Raw genomic sequence first — 18181 nt, forward strand, 5'->3', positions numbered from 1 at the left:
GTTTAGGCAGTGCTGGAAACCTAAGCTAGGACCTTGTGAATGCTAGGCAAGTTCTCTAGCAACTGTACAACACACCCAGCTCTTGTGTTAGATTTCAGAATAATTCCTCTTCAAGAAGCCTTCAGGGCATGCTCAGGGCAGAGCGAAGGCAAGTCTTTTTTTGGATCTGCCAGGTTTTCAGCTCTACCAACCATAGCGGGCTAAGCAATCTGCTTAGGGCTCTCTGTTACCTGCTAGCTCCTAAAAAAAAAAAAAAAACCACATACAAGCAGGTCTATGTTTTATTGATGGCTTCATCCTCCAGCAGTTGGTACAGAGCACGGAATAGCTGGAGTGTATTTCTACAAATTTGTTGACACTATGTTCTAGAAACTTCACCTATTTTTTTCTCAAAACAAATATTCATGTTAAGTTCACTCCATTTATAAAGGCAATTAAAGTAGATAATACATTTGACTGAAAAGTTTCATTTATCAACACATTTATATTTGCTGTTAATAAAATAAACCCTAATATATAATTATGCCCTCTAAGAGAGACACCTAATTTCTACCTTGATAAAACAGAAATTATTGTTATATTTTCAACAATTTTCAAGTTCATCTTTATTTTAACAGTGTCTTTTTTGGTTGCTGTTCATCATTAATAAAACAAAAGTGAGACTTTCATGTTTGTTAGTTTTTTTGGTTTTTTTTTTTTAAACCAACTCAACAAAAACTAAAGTCACTTAGAAAATGGAAGTTTAACTGAGAAGTTGCCTCCAATAGACTAACCAGTATATTGTAGATTAATGGCTGACATGAAAAAGCCAAGGTCACTGGAAATTGTCCCACTTCTAGACTGGTGTTCCTGGATTGTTTAAGAAAGCAGGTCAAATGAGCCATGTGGAGCAAAGCCATTCTTTCATGTTCCCTGTTTCAGTATCTGCCTCCAGGTCCCCGTCTTTGCTTCCCTCTATGGTGGACTATGTAAGCAAATCAATTTCTTCCTCTCAAAAGGTGCTTCCGGTTGTGTGGATTATCACAGTGACAGAGACACAGCTAGAACATCTACTAACTTGAATTTTCTCAGTGCTTACTTTTTTCAGAGTTTTTTTTTCATCTCTGAAACTAAAATAATTTTATTTCCATTTAAATGCTATTCTTAACGGATGCAAAAGTCTCCTGAGTTTAATTAACGTCCTCAGCCCTTTAATTACCACAGGACCACAAATGTCATTTTGAAACGGAAAACCTTTATTCTTTAACTTCGTTTTGACTTCATGCATAGCGTAGCTCTAAAAAAAAATCACAGTAGTGATATTTATTAGCTGTCTTTGCAAAACTGTGGGTAATACATCTTTCATATTTCATTGAAAAGAAAAGAAACCAAATCCCACCAGGACCTGCATTGTTAGTTCTGTCTCTTGATTGCTTCCTATGGGCATGTTTTTCTGCTATTAGATGTGCTTGGATTAATCTTCAGTTTAAAATGGCAGTCTGGGAGAGCAAAATCCTATTTTTTGAGTTAGACAATTAAGTCCTACATCTGATGGTCTGGCTCACAGTATCTCCCAGCCAGTCTGGCTCACAGATAAGATTGAACAGTAATTCCTGATATGGCGGAGTGTCTTTATTTTCAGTAAGGTTATGTTTTTACTTTGCTCCAGTGGATAGCAATAAATAGTGATGCTATAACATCCCGTATTCCCTTGGGATTCTACCAGTTCTAAGGAGTACTCTACAAACCGCAGCTTTTCCCTGGCGTCACTCCTAGGGGATGTCAGTCAGGTTCTATCAACAATGTACACGTAAGCGTCTCTTTACACATTCATCAGGGTGTCCCACCTTCTCTGTGGAAGAGTTGCAGAACAATGTGTGTGACTCATTATGGTCATTATATCTCATTATCACTCATTATATCTTATTTCTCAACTTAACTCAAAATCTCACATTTTTAAAAAAGTATATAGGCTTCTAAACTTCAAGCGATTGCTCATATTATCCAATAAATAAATAAATAAATAAATAAATAAATAAATAAATAAATCTCTTACTCACTGTCATGTCCTGTAGTCTATCCAATGTGTTCCACGCATTATGCCCTGTGTCCTTCCTGATCTTTTATCTACAGAATACTTGAAATCTCCATTTGAGGGCTTTCTTAGTGGTACCTAAGATTGTGTCTACCCTACATAAAGTCATATGTCTACTTTTCCCATGGAAAGTTGAATTGTTTTATTTTAATTCAGGGTGGCATAGCCAATAAGAGTCTATTAATAACAATTCACCTTTTATCTGATACCCCCTCCCCCTTTCTATCTCTGAATCCAAGTTTAATTTCCCTTCTGGCTACTTTGAACAACATGGGTTTTGCCAAAAGATCATTTCCTCCCTTCTATCTTTGGCTGTGTGTCCAGGAGTCTCTCTGTCTCGAAGGAATTTCCTTTCCTTCACTGTTCATTTGTGTAAACCTTTACCCTTCCTTCAAAACCTTTATCTAATGTCACTGATGAAGTTTTCTCTAAACATCCCACTGCAAATACACACTTCTCTTTGTCTTTGTCTCTGTCTCTGTCTCTGTCTCTGTCTCCGTCTCACTCACTCAGACACACGTGTTAAGTTTTAAAAAGCAACATATCCCCCCTCAGCTGTGATTGCTACAGTGATAGACAGAGGCCCCATACCCCTCACTTTAAGTGATTTATAGACATTACGGAATGGCCCAATTATCTTCTGAGCTTGTCCTGATTTTTTTTAAGTTCACTTTAAACTAAAGGTTGGCATTTTTACTTTGAAACTAAGCCACAAGATAAAACCAATTTATAAAATTACCCAGGACTAAATTTTATTATCTCCATTGGTTTCCTTCCTTCCTTCCTTCCTTTCTTTCTTTCTTTCTTTCTTTCTTTCTTTCTTTCTTTCTTTCTTTCTTTCTTTCTTTCTTTCTTTCTTTTCTTTGCTTCTTTCCTGATAGCATAAGAAAGTTTAACTTTCTGTTAAGATGATTCAAATTATTCAACAGAATGTGCCCAGAGGCTTGCTAAAGGAAGTATAGATTTTGAATTCCAAACCGGCAATATTGGGAAACATGTGCACAAAAGAACTCATATGACCATTCTTAGGACTGATGCCCACCCCACCCACACCCCATCCCCATCCCCTCTCCTCCCCCCACCCCCACCCCCATCCCTTCCCTGTTGCCCTGCACCTAGTTCAACATAATAGAAAAAAAAAAAGTCTTGGGTGGAGTAGAAAACTCCTTTCAAAGGTTAAACAATCACTGGAAATCCTGAAAATGTATCCTCCTCCATCCAGTGGGAAAAACACTTTAAAGGTTTTTTTTTTTTTTCCCTAAGAATTGTTTAGCAAGAGCTTTACTCAGAAGTTTCTATTTTTGATAGAAAGTTCAGTTTTAACTGCCTGAAATACAATGCCATCTGTGTTTACTTTTCCCCTGGAAAACACAGTTCCCTTTTCCCGTTTATGCATAACAAGTACATGGCACTAGTACCCCGATTAATGTGCTGATCGGAAAGGTGCGTTCCTTTTTTCTGAATCTAAGTCACAGAAAGCTTATTTTCACATTAAAAAAATTTACGATATTCTGGTTAATAGTTATGGCCACAATATTTAGTTCCCACTGAGACAGGGTGGTAAGTTAATAAACTGGGCACCGTACATACTGACATTTAGTGAGTGTCACTACATTTAGTGACATCAAGGGCACAGGACCAAAAAATCCCAAGTTTGCTCATTCATAACCATGACTGGTTCCACTCACACATACACTGGAGCAGTAGTAGCATAAGACATTAAGAAATCATTAAAAATATAATTTATTATTCAGAAGCTTTTAACTATCTTATAGTCTGTATAGCTATCTACAATCATAAAAGTCATTATAGATATTTGAGTTATCCCATTCCTGTGAAAACATATGCTGATTGGCAATTAGTTGCTTTGCCACTGAATCCTCCATAAGGGAAAATGTAGAAAATTTACTTAGTTTATATTTCATTGAATATTTACTCTCCATTTAAAATCAATGCATCATTCATTTTTAAAATTCCATCCTGGCATTTCTTCCATAGCTCATAGTCTTTAAGAGTATCCCAAGCCAGATTGTTGGCGAATGATATACAGTCAAACAGAATTGTATTATCAGGTCTAGCGTGGATTCTTGAAAGTTTTTTTGGTGATAGATTTCCCTTTTAGATTTCCCTTTGGAGAAACAGAGGACTTTGTTGCCAGGCTTCTCAATGGGCATGTTTTTGGAGCAGCTGGGTCGCTCAGAACAAGCCTTACACATCCTGTTTCCTCCTGAGCCTTCAGGAGGCAGAAGCTGAGCTGAGCTACCTAGGAATGGAAGAGTTTCCACTCAGCCATACGCATATGGAGAGGGAAAGCAGGGTAGAGCAGAGGCTGGACCTGCAGCATAGCTGTGTCACAGGAGGCTCCGACTGCAGGGTGACCTTTTCTACCACTTCCTGCTTTTCACTCCTCAGCTCTATGCGCAGAGGACCTGCAAGCCCACACTTACATAGATTTAGCAGAAATACAAAATTAGAGACTTTCAGCCCAAAGGCAGGCATCCCTCCCGTTGTCCTTTGGTCAGAAGCAGCAATTAAATACATTTTTAATCCAATATGGGGGAATCTACTTAACACAGTCTGTATTTCTGTGTATGGGATGTGATTATATCTCACATCTACCTTTACTTAAGTTCTAAATTCATTTCTGAGTTGTCATATATGCATTATATAAATAACTTAGATTTCATATTACAATTGTTTTCTTTATTTATAACCCCTCATTTTCCTTAACTAGTGATATATTAGACAGTTTAGGGTATGGTTGGTAAGTAAGCTGACCATGACTTAACATCAAATGTCAGCTTATACATCCTTCAATACAGGAGACTGGACGATATCAAGAGTTTATCAATAGTAAGACGACATAACAAAATACTATAGTACATACAAGAAACAATGAAAACATCATTTTAAAACTCTCTTCTAATAAAGGCTATTTTTAAATTTACATATTTATCAAGTAATATGATATTAATGAGTATTTAAATCTCTAGGAACATTTTAAAATCAATAACCAATCTTTTGATTCGTGTGTATGTGTGTGACAAAATTTCACACAGTATTCCAGACTGTATGGAAAATAATTATGTTACTCAGGCTGCCTTTAAACTCTTGGCAATCCCCCTGGCTCAGTGCTGGGATTACATTATAAGCATGAGCCACCCTCTACTGCACCAATCTTCACTGTCTTGTCTGCACTCATATCATAGTGCTTCTTGAAAGTGTGACTGGACCAAAGGAAGAAGCGCACTGTGAGGTTTGCCCTTTACTCACGAGAGAATGTTCCCAATATAGGCGTAGTAGGAGCAGCAGTAGGGCGTGCTACCGTCGCAGCAGTAAGAGTGGCACTCTTTGCCACACTGCGCCAGGCAATCCCCTACAAAGTAAAAATGAGAACGGTTGAGGTTGTGAAATCTCAGCTTAAGGAAAAATTATCCCGTTCGCGTCTAAATCAGCCAACAGGTTTTTTGTTTTTTTTTTTTTTAGCACACAGAGAGGTTCATTTCCACACTCAAAACTCCAAAACCTTTCTAAGGGACTACGTTGGCCTTTCTCCCCAGGTAGACTCTAAGCTGGTAGACATAAAGCCAAGCGCTCTGAACATTGTAACTTCCATTGCAAAGTTGGCTTTGGGTGAACAAGATTATGACAGAAGGAAGGAATATATCAACTCATCAATCAATAAGGTTGCCAGTGGAGTTTTTTATAATAGCTTCTATATAGCAGAATTTCCTGACTTTGGAGTATTGATTCTCTATTAAGTTCAACTAATGAGAAATATTATTGGCATGGGTAATACCAAGAGTGATCATTGGAAACTAATATGTATATTTGCCATGGTAATTTAGTAATGCTTTTTCTTATGTTATTTTTCCCTCCATAATTAGACTTCTTAAACACACAATTACAGAATTGACTCTGCATACTGTTGCTCTACTAGGCTTAGAAGGCAATGAGCTGGTGAGAGAAAATGTCCATATAAATAACTTGTAAATTGACAGTTTACCTGATATCATACTGAGGAATCAATAAACAACGTGAAGCAGGGAATTTCTGATTAAAAGGATGTGTTGGACCCGTCATGACCATGCTGCTTTTCAGTATGTAATTTTCAACAAGAGAATTTATACAAAAATATTTAATAAGACTCACACTGACCTTAAACAACTCTTTGCTCTTCCTAATGATTTATTTTTACATAAATACAGTACAGTATTTATTTTTACAGTATACGGTTACTACTGAGCTCTAAGAAGCAGTATAAACTAGTGTATGTGGTTCAGGTACATATTTAAAAAGCATTCTACCCCTGCAATATACATTCTGTACCCGAGAACTTCAAAATGAGCCACTTCCAGCTCAACTCCTGAAAGTAATGGGGATTGTATGCTATAAATTATATGAAGTTTTTATTCCTAACAGAGCTAAGATATTGAAAGTACAAGATATTATATTTATGGACACATGTTATTTTATTGCTTTTTGTTTTTTAAAGCAAACCTTCGTGAGCTTATAAACCAGGTCTTCCTAAGACGCGATCCAAATAGAGCAGAGGCCGTCTGACTTTGTTAATTAATATGGTTCTCGTGGAACAAGTGAGAAAGGTCATATTTTCTTTCTCTTCATCTTATTTCTGTATCACAGATAAACAAAATGAACTTTAAAAATTTCCACTTGACTGGAGAGGGAAATTATTTTTGTTATTCTACTTAAATCCACACGAGAAATGTGATCGATCATATAGCTCCAAGAAAGAAGCTACAACACCAACAACAGTATTTTCAAGAAAATACATCACTGTTTGTTTGTCTGGTTGGTGTAGCCCAGGCTGGACTGGATATCTGAATGCTGAAGATGTCCTTTAACCCCAGATCTCTTGACTTTACCCTCTGCACATTGAGGTATATGGCACCTCTTCCAGCTAGGGCACCGAAATTGTTTAGGCTTCCTATGCTGTTAGTGTCCTTTGTGAATTCCTTCAGCTTGATTTTTGTTGTTGTTGTTGTTCAATCGATTCAGGTATCTAGACAAGTCAGCTCTCTGCAGAGCTTAGCAGGGCTATGCTGCTGTTTTGTTCTTAATAGCTATCGAGATCATGAAGTGAAGATCCCATTACTCCTGGTGCTGGCTGGGAGCCCTGACTTCCAATTAAGCTTCCCAGGAACTGAATGATTCAACTGCCCCATTGCACTCCTTACTGTTACTACTGACATGAGGACACCGTGTTATCAAAACACTGAGAGTCAGCTTTACAGGAAACCAAGCCCTAACGTTTCTAGCCACGAAGCAGGGTAATTCCTGCAGCAAACATCCACGTTACACACAGTTCATTGTTTTTATGGTATTTTCTAGCACTGCTGTCTGCTTCCCAGAATTGACGAATGTCCTCACAATCAAAGCCCTTCCTTCAACCAGACCCCCAAGCTAACGGTGCTATCATAGTCAATTTTTCTCATATGAGAATAATCTGGTGGAGATCACAGTGCATACCATATTGGGCTGTTTTTCCTTTGTGAAACAATGGAACAGTCTAGTTGCCCTTGAAAAATAATAAACAACTATTCCTAATATCCAAATTAATATCCCTGAAAACGAAGTCAGACTGTCTTCAAGTACTTTTTCATGAAAGGTGTGATCTGGAAGGTTCCCCCAGCATCCTGCCCACCCAACTTCAGGAGTGTGGAGTACAGGAGCACAGGATAGCTCTATCTGGCTTGAATCCCTTGCTTAGAAATGGCTTCTGCTAGCTATAGCCGAAGCTGAGAGGAAGAAAAGAAGGGTCTGAGACCCCGAAGGTAAAACCTTGATCGAATCCTGTCTTTGTAGCCTGCAGTGGGAGTTGTACAATAATGTAAAACTTCATTTGGATCTCCTTCCAAAAGTTACTAAAAAAAAACAAAACAAAACGCCCTAAAAACCAAAAGCCAAAACCAAAAAGACACAAAAAACCCCCCAATGTATTAAGCCTAGAAGAAATTACTATTTGTTTAACTTTGCTGAACCAAACAGAACATGAATGTATTACATTTGTTTTGTGCAATATAACTAGGCCATGGTCAATGTATCCACTTAAGAGATTTTCTGTGTTGTGAAATCACTTATTAGAATTCACTTATTAGAGTGTCCGGGCGTTTAACCACAACACGTGTGTCCATCATGTCTCAGTTCCAACCAAACTGAGCTATCCATTGCTGAGATTACCCATTTTACCACGCAGCATATGTGAATTCTATATCCTAAAGTTTTCTTGGTCCAGGGCTTTCCTAGTTTCTAAATGTCTCGGTCTTGCTTGCTTTCCTCATTCAGATTTCGTAAGTTATTGCCTGAATTTGGCTGAGCTCTTCTGTGGTCTAGTAGCCTTGCTCGCCTGGGAGGTTCTCTTGGTGACCATAATAAGCATCTCCCATGGGGACTTACTCTCTTGAAATAGCAATATGGCCCCCTTCTTTGATAACACGGTACAAGATTGTACCTGTGCCATGATGCATGCTTTCCCACATTAAACTGATCTATGAGCTCACCTTACCATCCACCGAAAACTCTCTGCTCCAGCATCAAATAAAGGTGGTAACCTTAAAAGAGCCTCTGAAATAGGAGGTTCGGGAATTTTCACCAGAGAACTCAACATTTCTCAAATGAGCCAGCAAGCCACCCTAGTGCTGGGCTTGCAACTCCTCTGTAGCTGATTAAATAGAAGCCTAGGGAAAGCAAAAACTACCTATAGAAACCATTTCACTAGCCACCACCCATTGGTCCATTGATGAGGTTCCCTGAACACTGGAAGAGCTGTGCGTGAAGATCAGAGAAAGGGAAAGGGGCAAGAGCAGCCTTGCAGCCTACCATGAAGAGACCCAGAACAAAGAAGCCGTGGCCCCATGAAGATCCTGAGTCAAGGCAACAGCATCACCCGCTGCATCATTTGCTTCTTGCTATTTCTTTGTGTGTGTGTGTGTGTGTGTGTGTGTGTGTTACTTTGATAAGCTGAAGTGGTGGGGAGAATCATCATTGTTTTCAAGAAACTAGCAGTGAGATGTTGATTCAAACTGACCAAGAGGACCATGGATACTTAGTGCCTCCGACAGAAACACTGAGCACAATCTAAACAGCAGAAATGCTACAATCACTAGAATTGGAATAATTGTCACCAAGAAAGAAGTACTCTTTCTACTTGTATTAATTTTTATATTAGAAAGTCAGCATTTCCCCTATATCATCTTTAATATGATAACTTTTAGATACCAATTTGCTTTTTAAAATATTTTAAGGACAGGGTCTCCTGTGGGGTAGGGTGTGGTCTTAAACTAACCATACAGCTAACCTTGACCTGGAACTTCTGACTTTCCTGCCTCTGCCTCCCCAGTGCTGGGCTTACACGTGGGCCTCCCACAGCTGCTTAATGCAGTGCAGGGGACTGAACCCAAGCCTTTTTGTTTGTTTATGTTAGGTAAGTACTTGCCTAACAGTGCTCAACCCCAGGCCCTCGTCTGAATCTTAATAGATTAAAATTTTCAGCCAGCAAGGACTTCTTTCTGTCAGATCAGGGTAATGGATTTGATTATCTTGATACAATGGTGAAATTCAATTCTTTTGCTGTAAGGAGGGAGGCTGAAGGACATCTTCCTTTCAGTTGGAGTGTCTTGTCTTGGCAAGTGAGGGGAGCTGAACAGCTCGGCCTACGCCTAGGTCAGCCTGTGATTCATTGTCTTAGAAAGTTAGAAACACAAGATGCTTTAAGCTTGTACTGTCTGTGAACACGAGGATGCAAGGAGCGCACATGTAATTAAATTTATACTTGAGTAAGCCCTGAAAGGCCACATAAGGCTCTCTATCAAGCTTAGAACAAGGAAAGCACTCTGCTTCATTAATTATCAGCAATTGCCACTACGAATAATTATAAGGAGGGAAACGAGAGGCCTTTCACAAACAGGTGCTTAATCACATTTAAAAAAGAAAAGCATATTTGCCTGGCGAAATCCTATTTCGCCCAGACCGTATAGCTCAGAGCCTACAGTTGTTCAGTCGATTTTGTGGAGCTTCTAAAACAAAAACAAACAAACAAACAAACAAAATACGGGACATGTCTAAAGTAACTGACTTCTAAAAGAGGGGAAAATGGACTATTCCAGATGTCAGTAGCCTGCGATAAATGTAAGAGTCACTAATGCGTTTATTTTGAATAACTTCACCTTTATGTTTCAAGTATTTTAAAGAGTCTCTGGCGGCCCTAGACCAAAGTTCATTTAAATCCTGGCCGTGTCTTTACACTTTTACACTAGCCGGGTTAAATCCCCTTAAATGCGAGCTTTTGAGTTGCTTTACAAACAAAAAAGAAAGCAAACCAGCAAATTAGTAATGTTAAAGGAGAGATGGTGTTTGAGATTGCGGCTGTCTGGTGTTGCCTCCTAGGGGAATCGCCACCCTTTTACATTCCTGCGTTGGCCCCACGCCCCTGGCTGGACCCTCTGTCCCTGTTCCCACTGCCACTGACCTGCATAAACAAAGAGCAGGATCAACTTCGGAAGCAGGACCCCTGGACGCCGGGGCAGCCTCAGCGCGTCCATCCAAGCCGGTGGCCCCAAGCTGCTCTCTAGGACAGAGACCGGTAGACCTGGGAGCGACTGGAGTGAACCCCAGCAGCGATGCGGAGGATACAGGGCGGTCAGGAGAACAGGGATGTGGTCCTGAGAGCAGGGTCCAAAGCCGCCCTGGCCATGACCCCAGCCTTGGCGAATCCGGCCGGCTGCAGGGCAGCTGGGCGCTGGTGGTCCTAGCCCGGGTGAGCTGCCGCAGGGGCTTTATGTTCTGCCCAAAGGTGCTGTGCCCTGGCAAGCAAACGGCAGCTTCTCTGGCGTCCTTGGCCACCCAGGTTCAGGTTTCATCTATGAGGGTGGCACCAAAGTCGGATGGGGGTGGGGAGGTGACGGACTCCTCCCCACTTCGCTGAGTTTTCCTCTATAGAATGGCAGGGTGCTTGGCTCCAGCAGGAAGGAACTTCTGAGTTGTTTGGCTTTTGCTACAGTTTAGCCTACCCCCTGGTTCCACAGGTCTATTGTCCTCTCTGGGCCACAACACTCCCCATCCCTTTTTCTTCTTCTTTTTTTTCTTTCTCTTATTTTATTTATTTAGTTTTCGAAGGAATAGATGGAGGCTTTGGTTTCCTGTCTAAACAAATGAAGATGGGAGTTTCCAGATTTAAAAGGAACGAAGAATATGTAACTATACAAACTAGACGGAAAAGCTTTTCTCACCAGAAAGCTGGTAAAATGTCTATTTATCACACACTTGAAGCGTTTCAAGCAAATTCAGGGAAAACGAATGAAACAAGAGGTGTCTGGCCACTGCTACTGCTCTGGAGTTACTGTCCTATGCAATTAGATAAGAGAAAGAAAATACAATTATAAAATTTTGAATTTAAATATTAGCAAGTAACTTGTACAATTGTATAGAAAAATCAATCAAGGCAGAAACTCTTTTCTAAATCAATTTTTTTCTTTGTAAATGGAAATGCTCAATTCTATGCAGAAAGGAAAACAGAGAAAAAAAATAAAAGAAAATATTTCTCTTCACTAAGAAAAGCCAGTAAAATAATGTGTTTTCCTCGATTATTCTGCAAATTTGAGGATAAATTAGATCTTAATAGGACTGCCAACCTGAAGCTTTGCAGGTAAATTGGCTTCCAAAGTTCATACAGAAAGTGAGTGTGTAAGGACAGGAGATTTTTACAGCCAACTCACTACACTTTTAAAAGATTAAATTGAATGGAAGACATTACCTGTAAGTATAAAACCAAGTAACTAGAAATACTGCTTTTAGGAAGCAATACGCACTTTAAAAGCTAAATGTATCTGCACCTTAATTTAGTCTATCATCTTGGAAAAATGTTTCCCAGTGGATGAGAGCCATAGACCATAGGCTGGGAATATATAGAATCCCTAACTAGATTTACTGCCTGAGGAAGAGCCTGTCATCCACTGCTCCAAGAGAAGCCTGACCGGTTCCCACTCTCACCTCCAGCTAAACACAGTGAAGTTTTAGTGTCATCATTCAAATCTATCCCACTCTGGAAAAACATTTTCACATGTTTATTTCATTTAAGGCAGGGATGCTGTGTGCACATGTAGAGGCCAGAGGACAGCTTTCTTTTTCTTCTCCTATGTGGATCTCAGAGAACAAACCCAGCTGGTCTGGGTGTTCAGCAAGCCTTCTGGGTGCTGAGCCATCTATTCTGATTTTATCCTGTTTTTCTGTCTGACTTTAGACCTTTATAGTTGTCATTAGAAGTAGGTCCCCTGCCCAGAAATACCTGCCCCACTAATAATTTCCTTTTTCCCTGCTTCCAGTTATAACATCTGCAGTGCTATTATTATTATTGTCCTACAGTTTAAAACATGGTGTTAAGCTTCTTTTTTTTTTTTTTTTTGACGTTTACATTTTATTTACGTCAGTAGCACTAAAATACATTCCTCCTTGAGGGTCACATTTTCACAACACACATTAACACCAATCCATACTCCATAAGTGCCCACACCACCTCCCACCAAAACCAAGCAAACTCAGCAAACACTTTGTGGTCACTTCCTCAAAACCCGGGTGGGTCCTGTCCCGGCTCCTAGCTACGGCAGTGCCCAGAACTCACAACGCTTCCCTTCCCCTTTCCACACCGCGGACCCATCTCAAGCTCACCAACACTGTTCATCGTGTGCTCATTGCCAAGGGGACAAAGTTCGAACAATAGATCCTCATGGCCAAAAGGAAGTGACACTGCCAAGAGACACGTGCAGCCCAGAAGTGAGGTGGCATCAGAATTCCCTGGTGCTCGATGTAAACCACAGGTTAGGTGACAGCGCGGCATGGACTATGGGGTCGAAGCTTGTGAAGGGGCCCTTATGAGCTTCTTGCTTCCTAGCTGATTATTCTGCACGCGCCTCTGTGTGCTGTGTGTTTGTGTTAATAGCCAGTAGCACACTGACCTATCATTACTAGAAATGGTATTGCTAAGCAAAACCTTTTGACTGAAAAAGGACAAATATTTCTCCAAGAAGAAAAGATGAGGTTTCCCAAAAACTAAACTATATTTGGTGTCAATTTTTGACCACCTGGAGAAGATTAAAAGTTGAACAATAAATAAGGAAAGACTCTATCTGAAGTGACTCCTGATAGCCTTAAGTGTTGCCAGAGTACCCTGAATCAAAAGCATCCTGACACCCATGGCTCAAGGCACAGCTTACTTTACCTCTAAGTTCCGCTGTACTTAAAACTGCGCACTGTACCACCGCCAGGAGGTAGTCTATCATCAACACATACCTAGCTCCCTACTGGACCCTATGGACTCCTACAACTACAAATACCTCAGAGCTCAAAGCAGGGCTTGGGCTGCTGAAAAGAATGAGGCAGACCCTTACAACTCGAGGAAAAAGCTATGGATTTAGTGCTGGGAAAAATCAGAGTTACAAGGCTCAGGCTGTGTCACAAACTTATACCAGCTACCCGGGATTGTTGCCTCTGTCTCCAACACCCTTGGATCCTACCGATCCGTGGGCACACGTCCATAATCCTGCTAAGCCAAGTGACCCTGGGCGACATTTAAAGGATGCCGCTGCCATGCACATGCGCAACACACACACACACACACACACACATACACATACACACACAGTGGCTGCCGCGGCTGCCGCCAAGTCCAGCCTAATGGTTCCCTTTGGTCGACTTCTTCTTCTTCAAGTCCTCTTTCTGCTTCTGCTTCTTCCTCTTGCCACCTTCTTTGAGCCCTGCTGAGGTCATAGGGGCATCCCAGTTGCCAGGAACCCGCTGCCTGTCCTGCTCGTCATCTTCCCAGTTGCTTTTAGACCCAAGTTTGGCCGTTGGGGCAGGCCTGGGTGGCTTCTGTGGGCGGGTGCTGACAGAAGGGGCCGGAGTCTGGGCTGGAGCTGGGGCTGGAGTTGGGGCTGGAGTTGGGGCCAGGGGCCGGGCCTGGGAGGGGACCCGGACTGGTGCTGGGGCCGGGCCAGGGGCCAGAGCTGGTGTGGGTTGGCCTCTCCGCTGGCATTCTTCTGCAAGGGCGTTCTCGTCGGCCACACCATTTATTGTCAAGGACTTTAACTGCCCATCTTCTTCAACTTCTACTCTTTCTTGACCGTTCTCCACAATCCTCTTTGTCGTGATTTTTTTGCCATTAACTATCTTAGTTGAAGTTGATATTGATTTGAAGTTGCCCATTCCACTGCCGCCAAATGACGTTGAAGAAAATGAAGTGAGACCCCCATGACCTAGTGACCCAAATGGAGTGAAGCCTGTATCAAAAGCAGGAAATCCACTTCCAAAAGAAGGAAATCCACTGAAGGTAGAGAAAAATGAGCCGGCACCTCGGCTTCTATTTCCTCGGGGACCCCTTCGGTGTTAAGCTTCTATGTGCATTCAGATTATCTGAAGGCTGTTAGACTAGAGGTCAGTAGACCCCAGGCCCAGATCAGAAGCACCAGAGGCAGACCAGAGAATCTGCATTTTCAACACATTCCTCACTGGGAATCCTGCTGTGTTAGCGCTACAGTGAGAGACACACCTCCGAACAATCTGGCCTAGGCACTATTCTCCCCACCCCCACCCTGCATCTAGCTACTCCTGACAAGAACGACCCTGTGTTTACCAAGAACAATATTTTTTAACTGATCCACAATAATTACACACACGTATGGGTGTAGTATTTTGGTCCAATTGGGATGTGCAACATCCTGATTTTTATAAGCATTTATCGACTCTTTGTGGTAAGATATATTCTTTTCTAGCTGTTTTTGACTCTACAGTATTTGTTGATTGTAGATGTCACCCTAGTTCCTATTCAGTAGGACTCAAGCGCTTACTCCTGATACCTACCTAACTAGTTGGTCTGTTCCCTTCCTTCCTGGATACACTCTGCAGTGTCTGGGAACCACTGTTATGTTCTCTGCAGTCATGTGATCAGTTGGGTTAAATTCCCATGAGAGTAAGGAGAATACTATCTTAATGAATCTGACTTATTCACTTAGCATAATCTCTCCAGGCCCACTCATTTTGCCGTGATGATAGAATTTCTAGTATTCTGTGGAGTATCTATACTACATTTTTCTTACCCATTTGCCTACTAATTGACCTGTTGGTGACCGTGAATTATGCTACAGTAAATACTGAAGTGTTAAAGTCCGGAAAAGACAGGTTTGAACTGATGGTTCTGTTAGTAGTTGCATGCCTGTTTTAGCGTGATGCTGTGCCACTGCGTTTTGCTATTGACAGCCCTGAGAGTTATATTTCCAAAAGACTGGTGAATAGTGTAGAATTAAAACCAGGCTTTGAGGGTTCATGGTTTTCCCCATTCAATATGGGCACTTAGGCTTCGCTTGGACAACTGTGGGAAGGATTTATGCTCAAACAATACTTTGAAATAGTGATTTAGCTTTAACCTTTAAACTAAATCTATTTCTTTAATTAAAAAAATCAACTTAAAGTAAATAGGAAAAACTTTATATAAGTCACTTTGTATGATGTTATATGTCTTAAATATTGTCATTTAAGAACTTCATATTGATAAAAAAAGTGACTATTTCTGCTAACCGGAGGGTGCAAGCAATTTTATAAAATTATTTCAACCACACACTGCATAATTTCTTTATATTTATGGAAGACACCCCAAAATTTGAGTAAAAGAAAGAAGGCAATAGAGCAGCTTTATTATGTGAGTGTTTTCTTCTGTACTGTTTTATTTTGAATTTTTTTTCTATCAGCCTTGAGAGTTGCAAACACTCAGGATGATTACAAACATTGCTTCTTATATGCTCATCTCTTAAGCTTTCAGGAATAACACCGGGGTACTTTCTCTTTGACCTCCATTTTCCTCTTTTTAACATTTCACCCCGTTTATTTTTTCACCATTCTTTATCGCTGGGCACACACAAGTTTTCTGAGCTATTCAGAGAAAAGTCTGGTTACTGAGCTGAAGGGTAAACGCATCCATTGTTTTTAAAGCACTGTCACATTCCTCTTTAGGAAGTAATGTGCTTTGTTGCTGCAATGAAATGCTCCTGTTCTTTTAAAAGGATAAACAGTATTCTATTGTGTACAGCTTTTGGTTTTGGTTTTCAAGTTTTGCGAATTCAGTGGAAGAAATTATATTTCATTCCTTTCGCTAGGTATGGATGAAATTGAACATTTTCAGAGCCTGTTATTTTATGGGTTTTTATTCTTATCATTGTCTATTTTCTGTAGGATTTTGGATTCCTCTTAATTAAAAAGTTATTTTATGTCATAGAGAGTAAACCGCTTGTAATGTGTTTTCAGTTACTTTATGCCAATTTGTTGGTTGCCTTTATTTATCATGTATATGTTATAATCAAGTAATTTTAGCTTTGTGGTTGTTGTTGTTGGTGGTGGTGGTGGTGATTCACTAAGGATTGAACTCAAGGCCTTGCTCACGCTGGACAGGTGCTCTACCACACAGTGATATCCCCAGCCTACCATTTTAATTTTCAAACCTTTTAATTACATTCTATTGATTGATTGTGTGTACGCATGCACGGGAGCATGCAAGCACATGTACATACATGCACATGCGTGCAAACATGTCACAGAGCATATGTAGAGGGCAGAGGATCACTTTCAGAAGTTGGTTCTCTGGATCAAACTCAGGTTGCTTGATTTAGTAAAAAGTGCTTTCACCAACGGAACCGTCTTGCCAGCCCACAATTTATTTTTAAACGGTAAAATTGATTAATTGTTTATGTAGTATTCTCAGGCTTTGATCCTTAGCAGAATAAAGAAAAGGTATTAATTAATTTTTTAGGCTTTTTTTTTTACATCAGATTACCAAACTCATCATTAACAAATCTTTTTCAAACCCCAGGTGATGAAATTTATTCTCAACAGTAATTCGTTTAAAGATTACTTAATTTATTATTGGGTAAGGTACAGGAAATAAAATTAACATGTAACAAGCTATACTACTTGCAGTCTAGAAATCATGAGTATTTAACAAGATTATTGTATGTCTTTTTAACTGGTGAACAGTTTTATACGACTACCTGAAATCGACTGGCCAACATTATTCTCCATTTGGAGACTGGATGCATCAATTTAAGTGTAAATGGGATGATGTCCACATCTTAGGGTTTTTATTGCTGAGATAAAATACCATGACCAAAGGTGACTTAGGGAGCAAATGATTGCTTCCACTTATAAATCCATATCACAGCCTGTCATGGAAGGACTTCAGGACAGGGACTCATGAAGATAGGAACCTGGAGGCAGGAACTGAAGCAGAGACCACACAGGAGTGCTGCTTACTGGCTTACTCAGCCTACTTTCCAGTAGCAGCCAGGACCACCTGTGCAGGGCTGATATCACCCAGAGCAAACTGGACTCTCCCAGATCAGTCATCAATAAAATGTACCATAGGCTTTCTCGTTGGCTCTTCTAATGGGGGTATCTTCTCAGTTGAGATTCCTGCTTTCAAAATGGCTCTGCTTTGTGTGTAGTTTGCCTAAAATTAGCCACTAGTGAATGGTGTCTTTTCTGTGCTTGCAGCGCAGAGAATGGCCCCATAATGGAATGCCTCTGTGTAGGAAAACAAAACAATACGGATTTTACTCTGCAGTGAAATCACATATATAAATATTGCCAGTATATAAATATTGCCAGGCGTGAGAGAGAACCTCTTCAATTAATTAGAACACATTTCTCAGTCTGCTTTGTAACATGGTCCATTCATTTAAAGCTCGAAAGGAAAATTGGCATTCAATCTCCCACGGTAGTCACTCTTCGTTCTTGTGTCTGTCAGGTATGTAGTGACTTCAGCCAGAAAAGTAAATAGTGTGTCTTCCCAATGTGAGCCTGTCGCCTGTGCTTCTCATATGCCAACCCCCCTTTCCCATTTAGACATAATTTTATTTCATTCATTCACTCTGTGTATATGTTTTCTGCATGAATATGTGTGTGTAAATATGCCATTGATAAAATCATGATGTCATCTTCCTTTTTAGTTAACATTGCATCATGAGTATGGTGGTAAATAAGAATGGCCCTCATTGGTTCATATATATTTGAATGCTTAGTCATCAAGGAATGGCACAGGAGGCATGCTAT

General features: G+C 40.4%; 1 protein-coding gene and 1 pseudogene across 2 annotated transcripts in view; both read right to left on the reverse strand.

Annotated features, from left to right (window-relative positions):
* Cyyr1 (cysteine and tyrosine-rich protein 1) overlaps window positions 1-11432 on the reverse strand; it is a 98048-nt gene extending 86616 nt beyond the window's left edge. Inside the window, exons 1-3 of one of the 2 annotated variants that reach the window (XM_006523005.1) lie at window positions 11323-11432; window positions 10563-11236; window positions 5348-5450 (exon numbers count right to left, since the gene is read on the reverse strand). In XM_006523005.1, coding sequence (XP_006523068.1) covers window positions 5348-5450; window positions 10563-10635 — 176 coding nt within the window. In that variant the 5' untranslated portion in view covers window positions 10636-11236; window positions 11323-11432. Of the gene's footprint in view, window positions 1-5347; window positions 5451-10562; window positions 11237-11322 lie in introns of those variants that run through there. The other variant, NM_144853.3, reaches the window with a different exon arrangement.
* Gm2541 (predicted pseudogene 2541) lies at window positions 13763-14470 on the reverse strand (annotated as a pseudogene).

Source organism: Mus musculus, chromosome 16 (genome assembly GCF_000001635.26).
Source record: "Mus musculus strain C57BL/6J chromosome 16, GRCm38.p6 C57BL/6J".
Classification (NCBI taxonomy): domain Eukaryota; kingdom Metazoa; phylum Chordata; class Mammalia; order Rodentia; family Muridae; genus Mus; species Mus musculus.